This window comes from Nannospalax galili, unplaced genomic scaffold (genome assembly GCF_000622305.1).
Source record: "Nannospalax galili isolate Female #2095 unplaced genomic scaffold, S.galili_v1.0 scaffold179, whole genome shotgun sequence".
NCBI classification, from domain to species: domain Eukaryota; kingdom Metazoa; phylum Chordata; class Mammalia; order Rodentia; family Spalacidae; genus Nannospalax; species Nannospalax galili.
Genome location: NW_008342627.1, coordinates 1,506,545 through 1,532,706, shown reverse-complemented (window position 1 = coordinate 1,532,706; position 26,162 = coordinate 1,506,545). Strand labels below are relative to the sequence as shown.

General features: G+C 45.2%; 1 protein-coding gene across 2 annotated transcripts in view; it reads left to right on the top strand.

The window, feature by feature from the left end:
• Window positions 1-7,693: 7,693 nt before the first annotated feature.
• The window catches only part of Pik3ca (phosphatidylinositol-4,5-bisphosphate 3-kinase catalytic subunit alpha), a 35,329-nt gene continuing 16,860 nt past the window's right edge, over window positions 7,694-26,162 (top strand). Inside the window, exons 1-13 of one of the 2 annotated variants that reach the window (XM_029566209.1) lie at window positions 7,694-8,078; window positions 9,667-10,099; window positions 10,527-10,736; window positions 12,478-12,728; window positions 14,535-14,780; window positions 15,505-15,590; window positions 17,688-17,793; window positions 18,712-18,864; window positions 18,948-19,082; window positions 22,647-22,771; window positions 24,168-24,249; window positions 24,514-24,678; window positions 24,855-24,958. In XM_029566209.1, the coding sequence (XP_029422069.1) occupies window positions 9,748-10,099; window positions 10,527-10,736; window positions 12,478-12,728; window positions 14,535-14,780; window positions 15,505-15,590; window positions 17,688-17,793; window positions 18,712-18,864; window positions 18,948-19,082; window positions 22,647-22,771; window positions 24,168-24,249; window positions 24,514-24,678; window positions 24,855-24,958 (2,015 nt within the window). In that variant the 5' untranslated portion in view covers window positions 7,694-8,078; window positions 9,667-9,747. The remainder of the gene's footprint in view (window positions 8,079-9,666; window positions 10,100-10,526; window positions 10,737-12,477; window positions 12,729-14,534; window positions 14,781-15,504; window positions 15,591-17,687; window positions 17,794-18,711; window positions 18,865-18,947; window positions 19,083-22,646; window positions 22,772-24,167; window positions 24,250-24,513; window positions 24,679-24,854; window positions 24,959-26,162) is intronic. The other variant, XM_029566210.1, reaches the window with a different exon arrangement.

Below are 26,162 nucleotides of genomic sequence, written 5' to 3'. Positions count from 1 at the left end.
AAAGGGGTTTCTGAAGCTGCCTGGCTTACTGTTGATTTCTGAGCAGCGGCTCTTCCTTCCGTGGAGAATTGTGATCTGTCTTGACTCTTTGTCTCAGTTTCTCTTTGTGTTGCTGTATAAAATACTCAGCGAGGGGCTGGAGAGATGGCTCAGCGGTTAAGAACACTCACTGACTGCTCTTGCAGAGGACCCAGGTTTGATTCCCAGCACCCACATGGCAGCTATAAACCATCCTTAACTCCAGTTCCAGGGGAATCCGACACCCTCTTCTGACCTCCGTAGCATTGCACAACACGAGCACTCTCACATACATGCAGGCAATACACTCATACACATAAAAATAATAAATGAAATTTAAAAAAAAAAACAAAACTCAGCGAAAGCACCTTAAGGAGAAAGGGTTTATTTGGGCTTACAGTTCCATGTTGGTGGGGAAGGCTTGGCCACAGGAGTCTGGCTGGTCCCACCATCCCCACCCAGGAAGCAGAGTGAACAGGAAGTAGGGCTGGACTATCAAATAGCCTTACAGCCCACCTCCAGAGGCAACCTCCTGCAGCTTCCTGAAGGTTCTCTGACTCTCTCAAATAGTGCCACCAGCTGGGGGCCAAGTGGTCAGACATACAAGCTTATATGCTATCCTTCACATTCAAACCACAGCACTCTTAAGATGAGAACTCACTGGAGGGCTCTTGTCACCGGGAGATCATCTGCACACCACTAAATTATGCAGAACTATCAAGTATTTCTCTTGTATTTTCCATATTCATAATCCCATTTCTCAAACTTTTACTTGGATTGTTGGTTTTTCTGTGGGTGGTGGTTTTGTTTTTCTTGTCATGTGGTTGGTTTTTTGGTACCAAGGATTGGGCCTAGGCCCTCACATACTCAGCTGGGTAGGCACTGTACCACTGCACCCTGTCCCCAACTCTGGATTCATGTTTAGTCTCCTTCTGAGCTTACACTTTACAAAATGTTAGTATGAGCCAGGCCCACGCCTGTAGTCCCAGCACTTGGGAGGCAGAGGCAGGCAGATCTCTTGTAGTTAAAGGCCAGCCTGGTCTACATATTGAGTTCCAGGCCAGCTGGGGCTACAAAAAAAAATGCTAATACATTTCCGTGCACATTGAAAATCTGATTCTTTGGTTACCGTCCTTGTGTTTTACTTTCAGTTGGTCAAAATCTGAACCTTAAGAATGCTGGGCACATGCTGGACATGGTGGTACATGACTTTAATCCCAGCACTCAGGAGGCAGGGGCAAGTAGATTTCTGAGATGGAGGCCAGCCTGGTCTACACAGCAAGTTTCTGGCCAGCTGGGATTATAGAATGCCGGGCAAACCCTATCACTGAACCACATCCTTAGCCCACAAAATTTAAAACTTTTACTTCACATTTGAAGCTTTGGTGTGATTTAAGATCATGATTTACCTAACAATTATATTTCATTAATAATGCATTCAGTTTTTACCTGTTTTGTGAGATGCTTTTAACCTACCTGTTCAGTTTGCTGATAACTGAAAAGTGCCCTTTAGCTGGATGTGGTAGTGCACCCTCCAATCTCAGCCTTGGGATGCACAGACCAGGCATTCAGGGTCATCTTTAGCTACATAGTGAGTTCAAGCCAGCCTGGGCTACATGAAGCTCTATCTCAAAAAGTACATTTTATAGACATTCACTAGCTCTCAATTGTCATCATTTTAAAGATTCATCAGCACACATACTCCCTGTGCCGTTGAGGGGACATCATGTCAGGAAGCCTTTATCTTACTGCCATAGTGATCTGGCAGTTTGTTTTCACAGAACTGTGAATGGGAATTTCATAAGGAAAACAGATTGTATCCCTTACCAAGGTAATGAATTTTCTCCTAGCCCTGATAACTGGGTTTTACTCTTAAATTAGAGGTCATCTCGTCTCATTACGAGCCTGAGTTAAATCTCTTTTCTCATGGTCAGCATGTAAAGGTCAGTGAAGGACAGCACTTGGAAGAAGCGACCTGAGCACCCTTCCAGAGCAAGTACGTATCACAGCTGTCCCTCTGGACCTGCTCCAGCCATGGCTCAGTGGCTCTTACAAGAAGGGAACTTTGGCAGCCCGCACAGGGCTCAGAAAAGCATGCCTGAAGGACACTTGCTTCCCAAGAACCACTACTCAGTGAGATTTGTTTATAATTAGACTTCTCATCCCCCAGATCCAGCTGGCCCTTGGGCCTTTAGGTTTTCCTTTAAAAGGCATCTGCAGCCGCTTCTTCCTTGCTGTTCTGTTGCTGCGTCTTTCTTGGACCCTTGATACATTTTCTCAGGGATGGTACCCACAGTTTAGTTTTCTACTTTTCTGTACTTTTAAGATTGCACTGTCTCCCCTCCCCCAATCCTGGAAAAGTTAATAGTCTAGTAAAGTTTGTATAGTGGGGCTGGAGAAATGGCTCCGTGGTTAAGAGCACTGGTCACAACTTACTGTAACACCAGTTCCAGGGGATCTGATGCCCTCCACAGGCACTGTGTACATGTGACACACATATATACATTCAGGCAAACACTGACATTAAATAAATCTTTAAAAGACAAAAGAAAAAGAATAATGCTAAAAGTATTTATAATTATCTCCAAATAGGGTAATCAGACCATTGAATTACTAAGCCATGTTTTAGTCGTGTTATTGCTATAACAAGCCTAGAAGGAATGTTTTTCTCCTGCTTTATGTCAGACTAAAGGTTCACTTGGCAGTTGAAAACTTTGGAAAGCATTGGGGCCTGAAGAAATGGCTCAAGGATTAGAGCACGGGCCGCTCTTGCAGAAGACCTGGGTTCAGTTCCCAGCACCCACATGGTGGCTTATAACCGTCTGTAACTCTACTTCCAGGGGATACACCACCTTCTGGCCTCCTCAGCCTCTAGGCGTGCACGTGGGATATACGTACATGCATGTAAAACACTCATACACATGTAAGAATTTTTTAATGCTTGGAAAGCACATTTAATTTTCTAGGTGGTGAGTGATGTGACAGCTGTGGAAGTAAATACTGATCCTTTCCTGTTGATCTCAGTTTGGCTTATCAGTGTCTATCTTTGTACACTCAAAAATCAGAAACATTGATCATTCAACAAACAGCTTAAAAAACAGCTTCTACATTTGTGAGACATGGAGGCCTAGGAAGTGCTAGCTGCTCGCTTTAGCAGATTGAAGCTGTTGGAGGCTTAGGCTGCCAGTTTATCCAGCGTATATCCACCCCTAAGTTTGCAGATGAATGTTGCAGAGTAGCTTAGGTTCACGATTTTCTCTTCCACATAAAATATTGATGTTTTTAAAGGTGTTTTAAACAGAGTATTCTTCCAAAGTCAGAAAAGCTCTACCTTGTTCACCTGTGTTTATACATAGACTCATAACCTGCAGTTGGGTAATGGTTTTAGTTCATGGACTGTCATTAACCAGCCCTTCCTTGAGTTCTGGAAGGGTCTGCAGGGGTGATGATCTGGCAGGCTGGCCTCAGTCAAGAGGTGACCACTAGAAGCTGGGGGTGGGGGGTGATGCCCAAAGCTGGCTCCAGCTGGGGTGGTCCCGTTCCTCGAGCGCAGAAAGCTCTGCCGTGCTGTGTGCTGCAGGGTAGCACAGTAATCAAGCTTGGTGAAGGAATGTAACACAGTAGTACAGAGGAGGTGTGAGTTCTGGGTACAAACAGCACCACCCTGATGGGACAGTTCATACACACGAAGAGAAAACCTTCCTTTCCTTCTTGGCTTTGTTGCTCTGCTGGGCATAGTAGCACCTAGTAATACAGATATGGGGGGTGGCAGAAGGAGTTAGCCTCTGCTACATTAGCTAGTTCAGAGCCAGCCTAGGCTACACGAGACCTTGTCTCAAACAAAACAAAGAATTATCACTAGTTTAAGAATGACTGCAGTTCTGGTGTTCTGAACCAGTCAGTTCTCTGGTGGCACACACCTATCTGTAGCAGCACATGCCTGTGATCCCGACATTCAGGAAGCCTGGATAGTATAGTGAGACTGTTGTCTCAAAAAGCAGGGAGTATGATGCTGACATGCATGAGGCCCTGGGTTAGCCTCTGGCATTCCCCAGAACTAAAGTCCATTTTCTAATGGTCACATCTCTGCTTCTGGTTTACTAGTGCCCGCACCCCAGGGGGGTTGCCTGCATGGGCCACACAGAGCAGTAAGATGGGAGTTAGCCCCGTCTGCTTTCCCTCTACTTCATGGTGCAAGCTCTGGGGTAGCAGTTTTGTTCTGAATGGGGCCTGCCCCGAGAAGTCAAAGACAGACAAATAGAAAGGTGTTTGTCCAGGCTACTCTGGTTGTTACTGTGATGTCAGTCACGCCTACCTTCCAAAAGTTCCAAGGGTTTTATAGCTACAGTCACATTTACTGTCTGAGGAAAGAGTTGACTTGTAGGAAGTTAGTTGTCCATAAGATAGCATTGCAGAATGAGCAGTGAAATCAACCTGCCTGCCCGGCCAGGCAGACTCCTGAGGAACACAGAGACCTGGGCTGCTGTGTACAGAAGTGGTCCCAGTGATTCTAGGACAGAGACTTCTGAGCACTATTTGTCATAGAAGACAGTAAGCACAGCTGCTGTGTGGTACGGTTTTGTTTTGTTTGCATCTGACTTCTTTTTTTTTTTTTCGTCTTTTTGAGACAGGGTCTCCCTGTAGCCCCAGCTGTCCCTGGAACTTACTGTGTAGACCAGGCTGGCCTTGAACTCACAGAGATCTGCCTGCTGGGATTAAAGGCGTGTGCCACCACGCCTGGCTGCGTCTGACCATTTTTTATGCTGACAGAAAGTCTGCAGTCAGTGATGTTGGCTTGCATTCTTCAGGGAGTTTAATGTATTTTTAAAACCTTTATTTAAGTCACTTATAATTCTGCACATGGATTTGATCCATCTAGTCTTTTGTGTTTGTTTGGATTTATTTTTATTTTGTGTGTATGGACGTTTTGCTGCATGTATGTAAGTGCACCTGTGTCATGCAGTGCCCTTGAAGGCCAGAAGAGGGCGTCGAATCCCTGGAACTGGAGATAAGGATGACCACAGTGTGGGTGCTGGGAACTGAACTCAGGTCCTTTGGAAGAACAGCCAGTGTTCTTGACCACTGAGCTCTCTCCAGCCCCATTGGGTCTTTTTACAAGTCAGTGGATTTTCTTTTAAAAGCATAGGAAATACATGGGGCTGGGTAGATAGTTCAGTGGGTGAATCATGCCATGTAAGCATGAGGTCCTGAGTTTGAACCCCACATCAGATAAAAGCCAGACGTGGTGGTGTGGAGGAGACAGGCAGATCCCTGGGCTTTGCTGCCAGCCAACCTAGCCTATTTGGTGAGCTTCAGGCCAGTGAGAGACCCTGTCCCAAAAAATAAGGTGGAAAACGATTGAGGACAGCAGCATTGACTGCTGCTCTCCATGCACCTCTGCACACACACCTGCACACATGTAAATAAAAGTACAGAAAATTCAATGATTATATTTTAAATCTTGTTATTTCAGTGGATCTCTTCTGTAAATTTGGAGAATATTTTCAACTGTCAATATACTTTTGTTACATTTTGTTGTGGTCTTCCAGTTAGCATCCACGTTTCCCAAGGTTCAAAGGCGGCCAGTGATCCCGCGATCCCTCCTCCTCATCACCCACATGTGCTGTCATTTGGAGCACCTCCTAGACACGTGTTTGCAAGTCGAGAACTCATAGAGCAGGCTTGTCTGATTCATTTAGGCTTAAAGTCTAGGTCACACAGGATGTGTGATGGCAGATGGATTGGAGGGCGCAGGCAGAGCTCCAGGGAGACCATTTAGACCTTTGCAGTTCTCCATCCCAGAGTCCTGAGGGCGGCAGGGTTAGAAGAAGTTTATTGACAGGTGACAGGGCAGTGGGTGTGAAACAGAGAAGTCGGGGTGACGGGTTTCTGGGTCCTTTCTCCTCACCTTCTTTGCCTGCTGTTTAACTCCTGCTTGTTCCTAAACAATCTGTGTGCTACCTTCTGTGCACTGCCTTCCACACCTCCACTGAGTCAGCAGCCACACTTGTCCATCATGATAGCATTGTTCCTCACTTATAACTATGAGTTTACTTACCTCATCGCACATAGTGTGTGGCCCTCACATTCTGGACTTCATCTTTTTTTTTAAATGTTATGTGTATGCATGTATTGTCTGCACGTAGGTAAGTGCACCTGTGTCATGCAGTGCCCACGGAGGACAGAAGAGGCTGTCGGATCCCCTGGGACTGGAATTACAGACAGTTGTTAGCTGCCATATGGGTGCTGGGATTCTAACCCAGGTCTTCTGCAAGAACAACCAGTCATTCTGTTTTGTTTCTTAACCGCTGAGCCATCTTTCCAGCCCCTGAACTTCATCTTGTAAGAGCCAGAACAAATCTGTCTTATTCTTTTAAACGTTTTATTTTTATCTTATGTGTATGAGTGTTTTGCCTATATGTGTGTAAATACAGTGTCTGAGGAGGCCAGAAGAGGGTGTTAGGTACCCTGAAACTGGACTTAGGGACAGTTGTAAACCACCATGTAGGTGCTGGGACCCAAACCTAGGTCTCTGCAAGAGCAGCCAGTGCTCTTACCCTCCCGTCTTAGTCTTCTTTATATGCCCAGCAGGCTGGCCGGGTCTCCCCATTCATTTCTTCCTTATATGCCCAGCAGGCTGGCTGGGTCTCCCCATTCCTTTCTCTGGTTCTTTTCTTTTTGTTGGATCTCTTGCTTCACCTTCCGTGGCACTACTTCCCAGTTTTGCTTTCCAAATGAAAGAAAATACAAATGTAAACAGCAAGGCACAAACTTGGTTTTTTGGGGGGAGGGGGGGGGCGTTGTTTGGTTTTTTTGTCTTTTTGAGACAGGGTCTCCCTGTAGCCCCGGCTGTCCTGGAACTCACTATGTGGACCAGGCTGGCCTGGAACTCACAGACATCCGCCTGCCTCTGCCTCCCAAGTGCTGGGCCTAAAGGTGTGTGTCACCACGCCCGGCTGATGAACTTGAGTTTTGTTTTGTTTTTTAAGAGAAAACTTACACGTTCTTTAATTTGTGTGTGTGTTGCAAGCACACACACATACATGGCACATATGTAGAATTCGGAGGACAGCTCTAGGGAGTCAATTCTTTCTGTCATGGAATCCACGATCCAGCTGAGGTAGTCTGGCCTGTGTGGCAAGTGCTTTTCCCTGCTTAGCCATCTCACCAGACCTGATTTATAGGTTTTGATGGAGTCTTCCAAAAGATGACTGTTGTCATCTCCAAAATCAGGGGCCTTCAAACCCTAATAATGCTTAATAGTCTTAAGACTATTTTAAGTTGTTAACCAGGAGTGAGTGGAACACTGCCAGTCATGGGTCCCTTGTGTGTGCAAAACAGTCCATCTCAGTCAGGGAGACTCTGACTGGGTTGTTTTGAGCAGGTGCTAGCTAGCATCACTGCAGATCCATCACCAGGCCTCCAGGGAAACTGTTGATGACACTTTAGCTTACGTGACTATCTACCTAGATCAGGCTTTAAAAAACCAAATGAAGCCGGGCATGGTGGCACACACCTTTAGTCCCGGCAATTGGGAGACAGAGGCAGGTGAATCTCTATGAGATCAAAACCAGCCTGATCTACATAAGGAGTACCAGGCCACCTGGGGCTACAGGGAGACCTTGTCTCAAAAAAAGTTGGGGGGGGGGCGCTGGAGAGAAGACTCGGCAGTTAACCGTGCTTCTCTTGCAGAGGACTGGAGTGCAGGTTCCTGCACACACGTCAGGCAGCTCTAAATGGTCTGTAACTCCAGCTCCATGGAATTCGACACCAATCTATAAAAACAGAATGGAAGCCAGGCATTGTGTCACATGCCGTAACCCCAGCCATTGGGAGAAGGAGGCAGGAGGACCAGAAGTTCAAGGTTAGCCTCAGATATATAGCAAATTCAAGGCCAGCCTAGACTGTGTGAGATCTCTTGAAGCAAAACAGAATGACCTAAAATAACACCTTGGACAGAAACCAGTCCCACCAACCAACGGAGACTGTGAAGATTGATTTAAGAAGGGAAGAAGGACCCTGCCACTTAGGACCCAGCCTCCTCAGTGCTGCAGGTTGGGGTAAGAGTGAAGAAGGCAGAAATGGGGGTTTTCTGAACTACACCTATATTGAAAGTAAGCAAAGGCCCTTTGACCTAGAAGAGCCTCAGTAGCACAAGTCTTTTGCTCCAGAAAATAGTGGAGAATGGTAAAGATGATGGACCCCGGGGCTGTGTGCTGTGTAGACCAGGCTAGCCTCAAACTCACAGAGATTGCCTGCCTCTGCCTCCCAAGTGCTGGGATTAAAGGCATGCACCACCATGCCCGGCTAACCCTGAGCTGTTTTTAACTTTGAGACAGTCTTGCCAAGTCACTTAAGCGAGCCTTGATTCTCCTGCCACAGCTAAGTAGCTGCAGTTGCAGACCTACCCCACCAGGCCTGCTGTGGTGGGAAGTTTTTATTGAATTACAACCTTTCATTAAAAAAAAAGTTCTTTTTATTCTATGTGTATGTTTTTCCTGCTTGTGTGTGTGCGTATGGATATATATCATGTGCAAGGCTCGTGGAGGCCAGAAGAGGGTGTCAGACCCCCTGGAACTAGAGTTACCATGTAGGTGCAGGGGACCAAACCATGTTCTTCCTCTACAGGAGGAACACGTGCTCTTAACCACTGTGCCATCTCTCCTGCCTCCTGTTTTTCTTTTCTCTCCCCTCCCTTCCCCTGTCCTCCCTCCCCCTTCCCTTCCCCCTAAGACCTGACAGAACATCTGTACAAGGGCTGGCAAGATGTGGTTAAGACAGGTTGTTGCTCTTCTAGAGGACCTGAGTTGAGTTCCCAGCACCCACACTGGGCCTGTCACAACCACCTGTAACTCCAGTTCCAGGGGATCAAATGGCCTTTTCTAGCCTCTGTGGGCACCCACACTCACATCCAGACACCCACAGACACCACACACAGACACATATACACACAAAACTGAAACTAAAGGTTTTTTTAAAAAAAAAAAAATGCTGCCGGGCGTAGTGGTGCACGCCTGTAGTCCCAGCACTCGGGAGGCAGAGGCAGGAGGATCTCTGTGAGTTCAAGGCCAGCCTGGTCTACATAATGAGTTCCAGGACAGCTGGGGCTAAAGGGAGACCCTGCTTCAGTAAACAAAAACAAAACAAAACAAAAAAATGTATTCGATACTTTCTATTTTTATTTTATTTTTAAAATTATTTTTTTTTTATGTGTATGCATGTATTGCCTGCATGTAGGTAAGTCCACCGTGTTGTGCAGTGCCCACAGAGGACAGAAGAGGCTGTCAGATCCCCTGGGACTGGAGTTACAGACAGTTGTTAGCTGCCATGTGGGTGCTGGGATTTGAACCCAGGTCTTCTGGAAGAACAACCAGTGAAGAGTTCTTAACCGCTGAGCCATCTTTCTAGCCCTCGATACTTTTTAAATGTGTTCATTAAATATAACCAAATGCAAGTTGCTTTTTCTAGTCTCTGTTGAAATCAAGTCTTTATGGTCTAATTTAGATCAACCATCTCTATTAAAATACTCAGATAAGTTATTACTGGTCTGATCAATTCAAACTACACAGGTTGAAATTTTACCCTTTGCCATCAGAAGGCTCACTGGAGTGGCTTCTCTCTAACAGCTACATTCCTTCTCTTGTTCAGGGTCCTGTTTTGGGGCAGCCCTTCATCTGACTCCTTGAAGTAGCTTTCTATGTGAAGCTAAACTTGTAGAGGATCGGCACCATGCCTCCGCGACCGTCATCAGGAGAACTGTGGGGCATCCACTTGATGCCCCCACGAATCCTAGTGGAGTGTTTACTCCCAAACGGAATGATAGTGACTTTGGAGTGCCTCCGTGAGGCTATGCTAGTCACCATCAAGCACGAACTGTTTCAGGAAGCCAGGAAATACCCTCTCCACCAGCTTCTGCAGGATGAGTCTTCTTACATTTTCGTAAGTGTTACCCAGGAAGCAGAAAGGGAAGAATTTTTTGATGAAACAAGACGCCTTTGTGACCTTCGGCTTTTTCAACCCTTTTTAAAAGTAATTGAACCAGTAGGCAACCGTGAAGAAAAGATCCTCAATCGAGAAATCGGTATGATACAATTTTCAGCTAAATGACATTGTGATACTAAACTGCAAATAACTATACCGCTTACTCGCTGCCACGATTACGATGCTCTGTCTGAGCTGGGACCTTGTAATCTTAGGTAGTTTCTCCATGAAAACCTTTGTAAATCTAAAGTTTTAACCCTTGATGCTCTGTAGGGAGGAGGATTTAGATTTGTTTTAGCCCAGTTGTATTTCTCTGTAAAAAACAGCAACAATGAGGTGTATTACATTTCATTACTATGTGTATGAAAGATGCATCTTACATGTTAGAAGTGTTTAAAAGTATAGAATGTGCTCACGAAGGTTATTTTAACCCAGAGAAACTTCTTGCTTCTATTATGCTTTTCCAAATTTTCCTGTTCTCTGTGAGAGCCACATCTGTGCTACATTATTTACATCCTGTTTTTCAGGTTTTGTTATTGGCATGCCAGTGTGTGAATTTGATATGGTTAAAGATCCGGAAGTCCAAGACTTCCGACGGAACATTCTGAGTGTGTGCAAAGAAGCCGTGGACCTGCGGGATCTGAACTCCCCTCACAGCAGAGCAATGTATGTCTACCCTCCCAATGTGGAGTCTTCCCCAGAGCTGCCAAAGCACATTTACAACAAGTTAGATAAAGGTAAGGAGCCGTCAGAGCACGTCTACATACAGCGGGTTAGACACAGGTAAGGAGCCATCAGAGCACGTCTACATACAGCGGGTTAGACACAGGTAAGGAGCCATCAGAGCATATCTACAGCAGGTTAGACACAGGTAAGGAGCCGTCAGAGCACGTCTACATACAGCGGGTTAGACACAGGTAAGGAGCCATCAGAGCATATCTACATAAGGAGCTGTCAGAGCACATCTACATACAGCGGGTTAGACACGGGTAAAGAGCCGTCAGAGCATGTCTACATACAGCGGGTTAGAGACAGGTAAGGAGCCGTCAAAGCATATCTACAGCAGGTTAGACACAGGTAAGGAGCCGTCAGAGCACGTCTACATACAGCGGGTTAGACACAGGTAAGGAGCCATCAGAGCATATCTACAGCAGGTTAGACACAGGTAAGGAGCCGTCAGAGCACATCTACATACAGCGGGTTAGACACGGGTAAGGAGCTGTCAGAGCACATCTACATACAGCGGGTTAGACACGGGTAAAGAGCCGTCAGAGCATGTCTACATACAGCGGGTTAGACATGGGTAAAGAGCCGTCAGAGCATATCTACAGCAGGTTAGACACGGGTAAAGAGCCGTCAGAGCACATCTACATACAGCAGGGTAGACAGGTAAGGAACGTGTCTAACGTGGGTGAAAATCTGCTTGAAGGTGAGAGGCATGTGCTGATGAGAGCATGCCAGTGCGCATCCCAGAGTTGGAAGCGTGCTGTTTGCAAATCCTCTGTAGAGCAGATAATCTTTACAAATAAAAGTGGGAAGGTCTGTTCTCTAGACCACTTGCCTAGCATGTGCAGAGCCCTGGGTTTGATCCCCAGCAACACGCACGCACACACAAAAATCATAAATCAAGCATAAATGGACACATTTTAAGTGATTCGCCCAATAATAGGAAGCTTCTAGATGGCAGTTGGCATGTGTCCATTTCATTTTTCTATACAGAAGTTTCATTACATCTGCACCATCCACTCCCTAACCATCATCAGAAATGATTTCTACTTAACCTGCGTAAAGAGAAGAAAGATCCAGTAGAAACAGGAATGCTCACATCTGACAGATTCTCAGACAAAATCCAAGGCCTAATTGATCTTAGTAGAGAAACAGAAAAGATTCTCTTTTTCCTTCCCCTCCTTGCCCCCCATTTCTGCCATTCTAACTAAGCCTCTGTCTTGAGCACCATTATGTCTCTGAAGCCATCAGGAGTCACTACAGCCACACTGTGATATGAGTGTGCAGCTCAGAGTGGAGCTTTAGCTCAGCCTCAAGGCCTGGTGAGCCGCTCGTCCAGTAAAACAGGAGGCTGGTACATTATCTGAATCCCTTAGATGCAAACATTGCTGTTTCTAGAAGATCTTTCCTCTATTTAATTAGGTTAGTTAGAAATCATTTCTGCCAGGTGTGGTGGTACACGCCACTAATCCCAGAACTCAGGAAGTAGAGGCAGGCAGATCTCTGTGAGATCAAGGTCAGCCTGGTCTACACAGCAAATTCCATAGCCAACTGGGACTACAGGCAGGGAGACCCTGTCTCCAAAAGACAAGGGGGTGGGGGAAGAAGGGAGGGAAGGAGAGACAGACAGGAAAAGAAAGAAACACTTTCTGATAGTGGTTAGGGAATGGCTAGTGCAAACGTATTGAAACTTGTTTTAGAAAAATGCAATGGGCAGGTGCTGGCTGTCTTAACAGTGTCTCCCTGTTACAGGACAAATCATAGTAGTGATTTGGGTCATAGTCTCTCCAAATAACGACAAGCAGAAATACACTCTGAAGATCAACCATGACTGTGTGCCAGAGCAAGTCATCGCTGAAGCAATCAGGAAGAAAACCCGCAGTATGCTGCTGTCCTCGGAGCAGCTGAAGCTCTGCGTCCTGGAGTACCAGGGCAAGTACATCTTGAAGGTGTGTGGCTGCGATGAGTACTTCTTGGAGAAGTACCCTCTGAGCCAGTATAAGGTGAGCAGCGTCTATAAGCTTAGTTCATCATCTGTGTTAATCATGAACACACCAGTGTTTCAGTGTTTGGTCCGTTTGTGCCATCACCAGAGATTGATGGGTCCTCATGTGCTTCTGAAGCCTATGATGGTCATCTGTGATATTCTCAAACGTGTCTGTGATGTCTCTTCTTCTCGCCCTCTACCCCGGTCCTCTTCCCTGTCAGCCCCCCTTCTACAAGTAAGGTTTTTTAATACTGTAATAATTATTTCAGAGTCTGAAAATGCTGGCAGTTACACTAACCCCAAAATAGTGTAATTTACTTGACTTACCTGCTCCCAAGCACTGGCATGGGAATGGTATTAAATAGGCATTTTGTTTACTAATGTTTCACATACCAGTCACTGATTTATAAAGCTGCAAAGCACAGACTGTGTCCTATAGTTGTTGGAGGTCTGGTCTAGAAGGGCATCTAGGTAGGAAAGTAGGGCTTTCCACGTGTATACACAGTAACAACACTAAAAATCTGTATTCTGGGGCCAGCAAGGTGCCTTGGTGGGCAGAGGCACTTGGTATGAATCCTAGAATTTAGTTTAATCCTTGGGACCCACATGGTGGAAGAGAGACATGAATTCCCCAAGTTGTCCACTGACGTTCATACATGTACTGTGGCACACGTGTACATATACAAATACATAAATTAACTAATTAAAATATCTGTACCCTGAGGTTGGGAAGGTGCCCCCATTGGTAAAGTGCTTGATGCATGAGCAGGAAGGCCTGGGTTCAGATTGCTAGAATCCATGTGGAAAGGTAGACAGGAGCATGAGCCTGTGATTCAGCTCTAGGAGACATGTACAGTAGAGTCCCTGGAGGTCTCTAGCCAACCAGTCCAACCAAATTGATGAGCTCCATGCCTAGGGAAAGGTGGGAAGTTACTGAGGAAGACTTACCTGACATAAAACTCTGACTTTCACATACATGTGTACACGCACACACACACACACACTGTCTATATCCTGCCATCTCAAAATTCAGATGAGTGGTTTTTTTTAATGTGTATGAGTGTTTTGCCTGCACATAAGTGCATCATATGCATACGATGCCCATGGAGGCCAGAAGAGGGTGCTCTGGAACTAAAGTTATAGATGGTTGTGAGCCACCATGTGCCTTATGGGTGCTGGGAACCAAACCAGGGTCCTCTGCAAGAGCAGCCAGTGCTCTCTTAACTGCTGGGCCATCTCTCCAACCCCCAGACCAGTGCCATTTTTAACATTTTTAATATCTCCATAATTTTGAGTCTCTTCTCCTTTATTTACTGTTTCTGTTGTTTTTTGTTTTTGAGACAGGGTCTTGTGCACCCCAGGCTGGCCTCAAACTTGTATATAGCCAAAAATGACCTTGAACTTAGGATCCTCCTCCCACCACATCCCAAGCTCTGGGATTACCAGCATTGGCAACCACACCAGCTTACTTCTCAGGTGTTGTTTGTCTTAGAGGAAAGAATATTTGAGCCCCGCCCAGATCAGGCTTCATTGTGACTTGAGGTCAAAGGAAGCCGCTCTTCTGCTGGAGTGATGCCCTCTTCTTAGTTTAAAGTTTTACAGTTAAGGGTAAAACACAGTGTCGAAGTAGACCCTAATTTCTGATTTTATAGTCCTTTATGAAACTCCCAGGTAGCAACTGCTAAGAAGTGTGGTCTGTAACGTTTGACTTCAGAGTCAACTTTGCAGGTTGATGTGTAAATTCTTGTAAGGCTTGTAACGTTGTCTTTGAAGGAAAGGCCTGATGGGAAGGGGCTTCCCCTCACTCCGTGCTCTCTTACAGTACATAAGAAGCTGTATAATGCTGGGAAGGATGCCCAACTTGATGCTGATGGCCAAGGAAAGCCTTTATTCCCAGCTGCCAACCGACAGCTTCACCATGCCATCCTACTCTAGGCGCATCTCCACAGCCACGCCCTACATGAATGGAGAGACACCTACCAAGTCCCTCTGGGTTATAAATAGCGTGCTCAGAATCAAAATTCTTTGTGCAACCTATGTAAATGTAAATATTCGAGACATTGATAAGGTAAGGCCAGTGCTGGTCTTGACTTTATGTAAGTTTTTTATATAAATCTTTATTGAGCTATGTAGTATGTTGGCCTGTAGTATTTTTTTCAGATGACTAGAAAAACACTGAAATCTCAGGAAATAAGAACAGTAAAGAAATGTTTAGTCATACTTACCTCGGCTCTCACACAACTCTGATTCTTTCTGTAATTCTAATACCTGGAACTTTTTAAGTCAGAAGTTTGGGAATCCCTTTGGTTAAAAGCAGTGGTCTGACTTAAAGTGAGCCTTTTTATAGTTTTTGTTAATCCCATTTTGTGACAATATTCACACTCATTGCAGAGCTGTTAGTGCCTTTCTGAGTGTTCCTCTGGCCACAGGAGTTTGAGCAACGGCCACCAGCCTTGAAGTGGGAAAACCTCTGCATGTTCTGCTGTTACGCACTGTGACTTGGTTAAATTCTGCTTTTGAGGGGAGGTGGGTTTGAGACGGGGTCTCACTGTGTAACCCCGGCTGGCCTAGAGCTCAACATGGAGAGCAGGCTGACCTGGAACTCGCAGAGAAACTGGCTGAACAAAAAAATCCCATTGTCCCATTGACGTCGGTTAGTGTTTTTAAGTTCTGTGAGCACGTGTGCGTGCATGTATGAGCATGTATATTTTGTCTTATTTTTTTGCACATATTTTGTATTTTTGTGTCTTATGTGTATTTTTGTGTCATCTACCTTTGTCTTTTTTTTTTAGATCTATGTTCGAACAGGTATCTACCATGGAGGAGAGCCCTTATGTGACAATGTGAACACTCAAAGAGTACCTTGTTCAAATCCTAGGTAAGAGGGCATTGGGGTACTGTGAGCAGTAGAAGAGAATGCTTCCTGTCTGTAGTTTTATGTTCGTTATCCACATTACCAGACATTTACATATGGGGCAGAAAGACTTCCTGTTCAATGAGCAGCAGTCACAGGGTCACGTCACTGACTGTCTAAAGTGTATCCTAAAGGCTTTTCTGCTTCTCTCTTGACATCGTTTGGAGAACAGTTCATGGTTATGGTCTTAGTCTCTAGGGACAGTTGGAAACCTGGACTCTGGGGCAGCCTCCTTCAAGTGACTTCCAAATTGACCCTTGGAAATTCAATTAAAGAGTCTCTGGGATCAGACAAGGCAGTCTCTCTCAGAGAGGGAGGATTTTGGGAACCCTGGAATCATTCCTGCTTAAGCATGCAAAGGAAGTCTAAGGTGATACCATCCGTCCCTGGCCTGCAGGCCTCCCGGGCCTGCTGCTTTCCTGTTGGAGTCCTTGGGAATGAGCTCACCCTGGATGAACAGCTGCAGCATTTTACCAGCACTCAAGACTGGCGGCAGACTATAGAACCAGCTGGGACGCTGACGCAAGTCCTCCACAAGTCAGTTTCATGAGGGGTTGCACTGCGTCCTAGCAGAGTCAAAAGAAAATGCTGCGCTTGTAATTAAATTTCCACAGGTGACCACCCTTCTAGAGTCTGCAAGTTCAGGGAGAGGGTTGCTTCTCTACCAAGGTGAGGGACCCTGTGGGCCAGAAAGTACATCACTGAGCTTACATTATATGCTGTGACAATGTTTTTTGTTAAAAGAGCAGGGGTGTTTTTCTGTTCATACTGCTTTTCTCCTATGTGGTGGGGTAGACTATTTGTCAAAAATTTTAAAAACTCAATATTTTGAGGAAATGGTGGACAAACTTTCCAAATTGTTAAAAACCCACCAATCCAGAGACTTCAACATGCCCCAGACAGAAGCCCAGAATAATACCAAGTAAGTCTGTCCTGTTGTTTTAAAGCTCTCTAAGAGCAAGACTGCAAAAATAAGAAATAAGATTTCATAGTAGTAAATTAAAGTATTTAAGCCAGGCATGGTGGTGCATGCCCCTGTTCCCTGTTCTCTGAGGCTGTAGGCAGGAAGGTCAGGAGTTCAAGGTCATCACCAGCTCAGAGCCAGCAAGTGACTGAGTACAGTGGCATACAGCATAGTCCTGCACTCGGGAGGCAGAGGCAGGTGGATCTCACGAGATCGAGGTCAGCAAGGTCTATACAGCAAGTTCCAGACCAGCTGAGGCTATACAGAGACCCTGTCTTAAAATAACAAAAACAAGGAGAAAATTCTCTCTTTGATTATCTTTTCCTCAAGACTTCTCTGTGTAAAGCCAGACCTTAAATCCCTGTGGTAGAAGTATGAAAATGTAAGTAAAATTTTAAACTTTTCCGTGTTTATAAAAATAAAATATCTGGGGGCTAGAGACATGGCTCAGCAATTAAGATCAGTGGCTGCTCTTGCAGAGGACCTGGGTTCAGTTCCCAGCACCCATGTTGTGGCTAACAGCCGTCTGTAACTCCAGTTCTAGGACACAAGATGCTCTCTTCTCACCTCTGTGGGCATTTCACAATATGGTGCAGTTACACATACGCAGGCAATACAGTCATATGTATAAAAAAATAGAAATAATAAAATTTAAAAAATTAAAAATCAGACATAAATATGAAATTGGAAAGATAGGACAGGTAGATTTCGAGGATTCTTTAGGAATGGTGGATGAGCTGGCTCAGCAGGTAAAGGCACCTGATGCCAAGCCTGATGACCTGAGTTCCAGCCCTGGGCCCACATGATGGAAGAACAGAGCTGACTCAAAAGTTGTCGTCTGGTCATCAGACCTCTAATCCAGCACCCTGGCAGCCTGGTGGAGAGCTCACCTGTTGCTTGCTGCCCCTTCTTGGTTTCTGCCGTTCTTGTCTGTGTTGTTACGAGGTTTGAATGTCTGTATTCTAGGACCAGAAATACTGGGAAGGGCCGGTTCCTGCCCATCACCTCCTGGTGGCCATGTGGCTTCTCTTTAGTCAGTGTACTGCAGGTCATGTGTGCTCTGGATAAAGCTTTTCCCCTGTGTGAACTCTTCCTAGGTGGAACGAGTGGCTGAATTACGACATACACATTCCCGACCTTCCTCGGGCTGCTCGACTTTGTGTTTCTATTTGCTCTGTTAAAGGCCGGAAGGGCGCGAAGGAGGTAAAGTGTGGGACGGAGACAGTTCCTTACACCTCGGATCCAAACTCTCATGAAATGGGTGGGGTTTTGTTGGGTTTGTGTTTTGATATTGACTTAACCATGTGGCCTAGAGTTTCCTGGAAGGCAGAAGTGTCCTTCTCCGCCTCCCCAGTGCTGGGATGACAGGCAGGCACCACTGTGGCCACTGTTCTTCCTTCACTTACATAAACTAATAGATGAAAGCTGTTGTAAGATAGTAAACATATCATGAAAGAATCTATTGGGAGAGCGTGGGAAATCTATTTCTGATGAGTACCACGCCCTGAGTTCATGAGGATGACATTTATCAAGCATGCGTTCTGTTGCTGTGGTAAATACCATGCCCAAAAAGCACCTTGGGAAAGAATGGGTTTATTTCCACTTACAGCTCCCCGGTCACAATCTAACACTGAAAGAAGTCAGGACAGGACCTCAAAACAGGAACCTGGAGGTGGGAACTGAAGCAGAGAGCATAGAGGAACATGGCTTGCTGGCTTGCTTTTTACCTGGCTGGCTACCTTTCTTAAACTGCCCAGGGATGATACTGTCCACAGTGGGCTGGGCCTCCTATGTCAATTACCAACCCAGAAAATGCCTCACAGACATGTCCAGAGGCCAACCTGATGGCGGAAATTCCTCAGCTGAGGTCCCCTCTTTCCAGGGTACCAAGAGTAGCCATCACACCTGGTGCCTGCACACGTCACACCTGGTGCCTGCACACGTGTGAGAATAAAGAAAAAAGGACTCAGACTTCGAAAAGTCGGTGTGGCCTTGATAAGAACGCATGTTTCCTTGATTATAGAAAGAGCTGTTGAATTCTCCTTTCCAGGGAAGAAAAGTGTTTGGAAATGTACTGTGTGATTTACTCAGTGTCGTGAATATTCTCTTTGTTTCATTAAGGAGCACTGCCCACTGGCCTGGGGGAACATAAACTTGTTTGATTACACAGACACCCTGGTATCCGGGAAAATGGCTTTGAACCTCTGGCCGGTGCCACATGGTCTGGAAGATCTGCTGAACCCTATTGGTGTCACAGGGTCAAATCCAAATAAGGTAAGCGTTTATTATCAGAAATTAGTTGTGTGTATGGCAGCCTTGCATAACATGGACATTAGAGCTTTTGTTCTGCCTCTTAGGAAACTCCATGCTTAGAGTTGGAGTTTGACTGGTTCAGCAGTGTGGTGAAGTTTCCAGATATGTCGGTGATTGAAGAGCACGCCAATTGGTCTGTGTCTCGAGAAGCTGGATTCAGTTACTCCCACGCAGGACTGGTGAGGCGCATCCCGAGTTTACACATCTCAGTTGTCTCCTGCAATGGGCACATGCTCTGTGTGGTTCAGTGAACATGGCACAGCTACTGTTGAGTTCTGCAGCAGGATTGCAGGAGATAACACTGTGCTGGATGCTTCAGTTGTCAACATGACACCTGGGTGCATGGACCCTCACTTGAGGAATTTCTTCCATCAGACTGGCCTGTGGCCGTGTCTGTGGGGCATTTTCTTGATTGCTGAGTGATGTGGGAGGACCCAGCCCCCTGTGAGCAGTGGTCCTGTATTGTATAAGAAAGCAGGCTGAGGCAGGCCAGAGGAGCAAGCCAGTAAGCAGCGTTCCTCCATGGTCCTTGCTCCAAGTTCCTGCCCTGACTTCCCACAGTTCTCTGATGAACCTGGGAGCTATAAGATAAGATAAACCCTCTCCTCCCAAAGTTGGTTTGGTCATTGCTTTTACTACAGCACCAGAGAGCACTAGAGAGTGAACTCAGACATCTACACACCCCCATTCTGCCTGCAGCCCTGCTTCATCTTCCTTTATTCAGAACCCCATCAAATGCTAGCTGTAGGTAAACCACTGGCATAGACACTGAAATGAAGTTGTCAGCTAGATGTCCGATCAGTACTGAGTCTAATGGTGAAATCAGATTGTAGTGGAAGCAGAGAGCTGACTCAGCAGTTAAGGAGGACTGGCTGCTCTTGCAGAGGACCCAGGTTCAGTTCCTGGCACCCACATGAGATCTAACAACTGTCCATAACTCCAGTTCCGAGGGATCAGGTGCCTTCTAGTGGCCTCTGCAAGCAGTGCACGCATGTGGTGCACTTAACATTCAGGCAAAACACTCATACACATAAATTGAAATTAAAAATTTAATAATTTTAGCTGGGCATGGTGGCGCACGCCTTTAATCCCAGCACTTGGGAGGCAGAGGCAGGTGGATCTCTGTGAGTTCAAGGCCAGCCTGGTCTACATAGTGAGTTCCAGGACAGCTGGAGCTACAGGAAGACCCTGTCTCAAAAAGACCAAAAAAATTTTTTGATAATTTTAACTAACAGAAATTCCAGCTCATGTGGCATAGTCTGGGAAGAGCCAGGGCGGGAGAGCAGTCACATAGGAAGAGACACTGAGCTGGCCAGGGCCCTGGAAAGGCCTCCTAAGTTAGTATCTGGGGTTAGGCTAAGGGACAAACATATTAGCAATCGCTCTTTCAGCTCCTGGGAAAAGTGCTCAAAGAGTGGAGTGTAGACATCGATCCTGTTGTGCAATATTGACCTTGACTGCGGGGAACCGCAGAGCCCTTTGTTCAGGGACCCCTCTTTCTGTTTCCCAGGGCAGAGGCGGCAGAGACGATGTTTCTGCTCAGGGTGTCTCTTTATCCTCACTTCCCAATTCATCCCTGTGCAGTCTGCCTGTGGCTTAGAGGAAGACCCAGACCAGGCATATGGCAGCACACTGTGCTCTGTCCCAGGACAGCTTCGCCAGTTGCTGTTTTAAACTAAGTATCTTTTCTTCACGAATTTCTTTTTGGAGCAGTGGTAGTGCTAGTGAGGGCTGAGATTTTATGGCTTGTATTCTGTTTGCTTTATTTTTATAAAACTCTGATTTGCCATTTGAATATGTTGAAAGCGCTAATCTAATCATGGAATCTTAGCTTTCCAGTATCTTAAGATATCTTACTGAGGCTGGAGAGATGGCTCAGTGGTGAAGAGCACTGGCTGCTCTTGCAGAGGAGCCAGGTTTGTTTCCCAGCACCCACTTGGAGGCTAACAACATTCTATAAGTCTAGTTCCAGAGGATCTGACTCCCTCTTCTGTCCTCTGAGGGCATTGCACAACACGGGTGCACTTACATACATGCAGGCAAAAATACTAATACGAAATCAAAATAAATATTGAAAATGCAGTTCAGACTTTCACTGGCTTTCTTCCTGTTTCTCTGCCAGACCAAGCTCATTTCTCATTTCTTTGAGCTCTTATTAGAACAAAAGCTCTGTGCATCGTGTCTAGTTTGTAACCCTAAGAGCAAGAGCAAAACAAGGCACAGTGCGTACTTAGCGTTTGTTGTATGTGCGCATGGTTTTAAGTGACTTAAAGGTGTGTCATTGTACTAGGACCAGCTAGAGTGGAAATCCCTTTGGTTTGCACCATCACAAAGGCTAGACTGTGATGCCTGTTCTGTATAATGCATTACAGTGCATTCATAGCCACTGTTCAGTTAGTCACTGTTCAGTTAGTCACTGTCCAGTTGATGTATTTGTTGACGTCTTCTTAGTGGGATGGAGTGCCACAGAACACATGTGGAGGTAAAAGGACAACTCTGTGGAGTAGGTTCTCCACCGTGTGGGTCTCAGGAATGGAACCCAGGGTGTCAGGCTTGGCAGCTTCTCTCCACACTAAGCCATCTTGCCCGCCCTTTTGTTTTGCTGGTGTGGTGGTGCTTTGTGGTAATTTGAGGTGTGTGTTCTTTAGAGACTTGAAGGCAAATAATCTATGTTTAAAGAAATTAAATGCGTTACTTGTAATTATATGAAAAGTTTGTTGCTTTTGTTTAATTTCCTAATGTTTAGTGCACAGTGCTTTAATGTGTTATTTCGTTGGTTTTTGTTTGTTTTGTTTTGTTTTGTTTTTGGAGACAGGGTCTCCCTGTAGCTCCAGCTGGCCTGGAAGTCACTATGTAGACCAGGCTGGCCTCGAACTCACAGAGATCTGCCTGCCTCTGTCTCCCAAGTGCTGGGATTAAAGGCGTGCACCTCCACTCCTGGCTTAAAAGTACCTTTTATTTTTTATTTTATGTATATTTCGTGTATTGCCTGCCTATATGTAAATGCACCTCTGTTGTGCAGTGCCTGAGGCAGTCAGAAGAGGGTGTCAGATCCCCTGGAATTGGAGTTATAGATGGTTGTTAGCCACTATGTGGGTGCTGGGAACTGAACCTGGGTCCTCTGCAAGAACAGCCAGTGTGCTAACTGCTGAGCATCTCTCAGCCCCTAGTCTACTGTATTATTCTCCTCCAGTGGTCCCTACCTTATCGGGCTATAAATTAAGGGACCTGGGAAGGGCCCTCATCAGAGGAAAATGTGGGGCTACCTCCTTTGCTGACACCCCGTCCAGCCTGGGCAGTTGCTCTTCTCACTGCTTAGTGGCAGCACTAACCAAAGAAGTGACTATAATTATTCCACAAATACTGCCTTAAATTCTGTGAGCTGAGTGTGGTTCATGCCTTTAATCCCAGCACTTGGGATGCAGGGGTAGACTGATCTCTGTGAGTTCAAGGCCAGTCTGGTCTACATAAAGAGTTCTATGCCAACCAGGGCTGTACAGGAGAGACATTGTCTTAAAATGTGAACAAACCATGAAAGTTTTATTTAAAATGAGCTTTTTAAATTGATCACCCATAAACCTAGGGAGATTTGTGACCGTGAGAACGGTGGACCCCTCCACTCTGGCTCTGCTCAACTGACACATCTTTAAGTCCCTTTGCAGTGTAAGGAAGTAGTAAGTGCACATGTGCATTCAACAGGACACAGCAAAGAAATCCGTGTAAAACGTTACTTTATTTTGCAGAGTAATAGACTAGCTAGAGACAACGAGCTCAGAGAAAATGACAAAGAGCAGCTCCGGGCACTCTGTACCCGAGACCCTCTGTCGGAAATCACTGAGCAGGAGAAGGACTTCCTGTGGAGCCACAGGCAAGTATGGAAATGAGCTCTCAAAGCATGTGGGGTGCAATGGGGTGGGCTGGGGTCAGTGATGGGGAGCTGGGCTTCTGTTGTTAGGGAACCCTGACTTTGGGTGACCCAGCATATCTTTGCTTTTGGACATAGGGTCTCACACTGTAGACCAGGCTAGTCTAGAGAGCTCACTATGTGGCTCAGGCTGAATCCTGTTGAGACAGGGCTTCATATATCCCAGGCTGGCCTTGAACTGTACCTGAAGGTGACCTTGACCTTCTGATCCTCCTGCCTCTACCTCCTGAGAGCTAGGCCTACAGGTATGAGCCACCTTACCTGGTCTACAAGGTACGGGGAGTTGGGATGGAGCCCAGGGCCTCAGACATGCTGGAATGCTGGATAAGCATGCTACCAAATTTTTTTTTTTTTTTTTAAGAGGCAGAGTCTCACTATGTAGCTTTTGCTGGCCTGGAACTTGCTTTGTAGACCAGGCTAGCCTCAATCTCTCAGACATCCTCCTGCTTCCACGTGCTGGGGTTAAAGGCATGTGCCTCTGTGCTTGGCCTTAAATTTCTCTTTTTTTTAATATGAAGCAGAGCTCACACTAAGCCACTGAGTTATAATAGCCCCAGACCCTGACAGCTTTTTAAGAAAATTCTAACTCCAGTATTACTTTCTTAGAATTTAAGAAATATATATATTCAAGGGAAAAGCATAATAGTTTCAGATCAGCTCCGTATGACAGTTTCTGTGAGTCCTTCCTACCCTAGACCAGCTCTGTGTACACAGTTTCTGTGAGTCCTCCCCCATTTTCTTCAAGGAAAAAAGCTGTGCTGCCTTCTCAGGTGAAAATGTGCTGTTACTTATAACACTAATTTTATTCATTAATTTTTATTTTATTTATTATTGAGGGGCAGGGGCACATGTGCCATGATTGTGGAGGCCAGAGGTCAGTCTACAGGAGCCAGCTCTTTCCTTCCACCATGACGGTCCTGGGTTTGGAACTCAGGTCATTAGGCTTGGTGGCAATCACCTTTTCCTGTGCCAGCCCCCAACACTCGTGTCTTTAACTGTAAGAGTTGCAGTTCATTTCTAGAGAAAGTGCAAGAAACACATCAGCACCTTCGTGAGGTTCACGGAGAGCAATGATTAGTGTCCAAGCACAGAGCAACGCACAGCTGCTCCTAATCCTCCATGAGGGTCATCCTCGTGCCCCGAAATCCTTACCATTTTAACTGCATAGATACTGTAAATGTGTGTACAACTATAGTCTCTTAACACAGATGGTTGGATTTTCAGGAAGGTTGTAGTACTAAGGAGTTCAGAACTGCTTGAAGATTTCTTACTTAGGGAGTTAGACATCTAGGCCTTTTGAACCATGGAAGAATGCTTTTTATATTATCTTTCCCAACAGACACTATTGTGTAACTATTCCTGAAATCCTACCCAAACTGCTTCTGTCTGTTAAGTGGAATTCCAGAGATGAAGTGGCCCAGGTGAGTCACCTGTGGGGTCATTTGGGAACTCTCAGACAAATCAATGTGTTACCTAAATCTTTAACGCTCAGAAAATCTGCATCCACTTGAGAGATAAAGTAGACTGTATGTTCTTATGATGACATAATAGAAAAGCCACCCATCGTGCGGTTTCCAAGGATACACTAATGAAACTGAAGAGGCTTTCTTTAAACTGATTTTAAAAGCAGCGGTTAAGACAGTGCTTGGATTTTTACATAGGGTTTGTCATCTTTCTCTGCACAGATGTACTGCTTAGTGAAAGACTGGCCTCCAATCAAACCAGAGCAGGCCATGGAGCTTCTAGACTGTAATTATCCAGATCCTATGGTTCGGAGTTTTGCCGTTCGGTGCTTGGAAAAATACTTAACAGACGACAAGCTTTCTCAGTACCTAATCCAGCTTGTACAGGTGAGATGATTGAAGATGATGCTTCCCTTCCATCCAGGTAGTTTCTCAGCATTAATATGCTTTTTAAACCATGTTATTACTGATTACTTTGTCTCTGAAAGTTTTCTTTAAATCCTGCTATGCAGAAGTGGGTCTGCTTTCGTCTGAATTTTTGTATGTTCTTTTCAATTACTCAGGTCCTAAAATATGAACAGTATTTGGATAACCTCCTCGTGAGATTTTTGCTCAAGAAAGCATTGACAAATCAAAGGATCGGCCACTTTTTCTTTTGGCATTTAAAGTAAGTCAAATTATTTCCCTAAAAAATTCTTCTCATATGTATAATTTGCCTTAATAAATGTATGAATCTGTTTTACTTTGTTAAATCTGTTGTACCAACTTTTCTCTTTGAAATTAAAAGCAGTAAAAATTAGAACTGAACTCTATACTTGAGTGACTGCAAATACTTTTAAAGGTTTTGACTCCAGATTGGGTAAGGTAAGATTTCAGAATACAGATAAAACTTACTGTAGGTTTCACCATGACCATGAATAAAGATCTCAAAATGAAAGTTTTGCTTTGGAATTCAGAACTATAATGGCAAAGTCCCGTGTTTCCTACAAGAAAAGCTCACTAAGAGAAAATTTGTACAGAGCTGGTATAAATTTCGGTGGCTTTTGCCACTGATCCTAGGACTTGGGGAGGCTGAGTCAGAGGCTCACAGTAACCAGTGTCTGGCCAGACTGGGCTCCATTGAGAGACCCTGCATCAAAAGTGGAAGAGAGGCCTAGAGTAATGGCTCTGCTTAAGAGCATTGGCCACCCTTGCAGAAGACCAGAGATCAGGTCCCAGCACCCACGTGGCACCTAGTAACTAACTCAGTTCAGGGTATTTGATGCCCTCCTCTGGCCTCTGTGGGCTACATGCACATGGCATGTACAGACTCACATGGGCAGACACACATATACATAAATAATAAATCTCTTTAAAAAGTAGAAAAATGTAGAATGTGTTACTAGTCCTCAGAGTTCTCCTAAACCGTCTAGTCGTTAGTAATTTAGAAAAGACTGTGTCTGAGATGATTTTCCTTTTAATGTTAAAATAAAAAGTGGATCCTAGAAGATAGGTTTAAAATAAATTTAGAGACAATCTAGAAAGTGACAAGGTGCACTAGGCTCCTCCCCGTGGTTCACTTCGTTATTGTTCAGCATCCTCTCCTTCATCTTGTGTATCTTACACTGAGGTTAGTGAACAGAAACAACTAGAATAAGCCTAAATAATAAAATGCTTTACTAACATTTACATGGCCCAAGAAGTACCTAAAACTCTTGATGATTTTCTTCTAAATTGGATTAGAAAAATGGGTTTTCCTGTCTTCTGAAGAAAGTATATTTGCTCGTTGAAAACTATGTGTTCATCTTTTTTTTTTTTTTTTTTTTGCCTTTTTGAGACAGGGTCTCCCTGTAGCCCCAGCTGTCCTAGAACTCACTATGTGAACCAGGCTG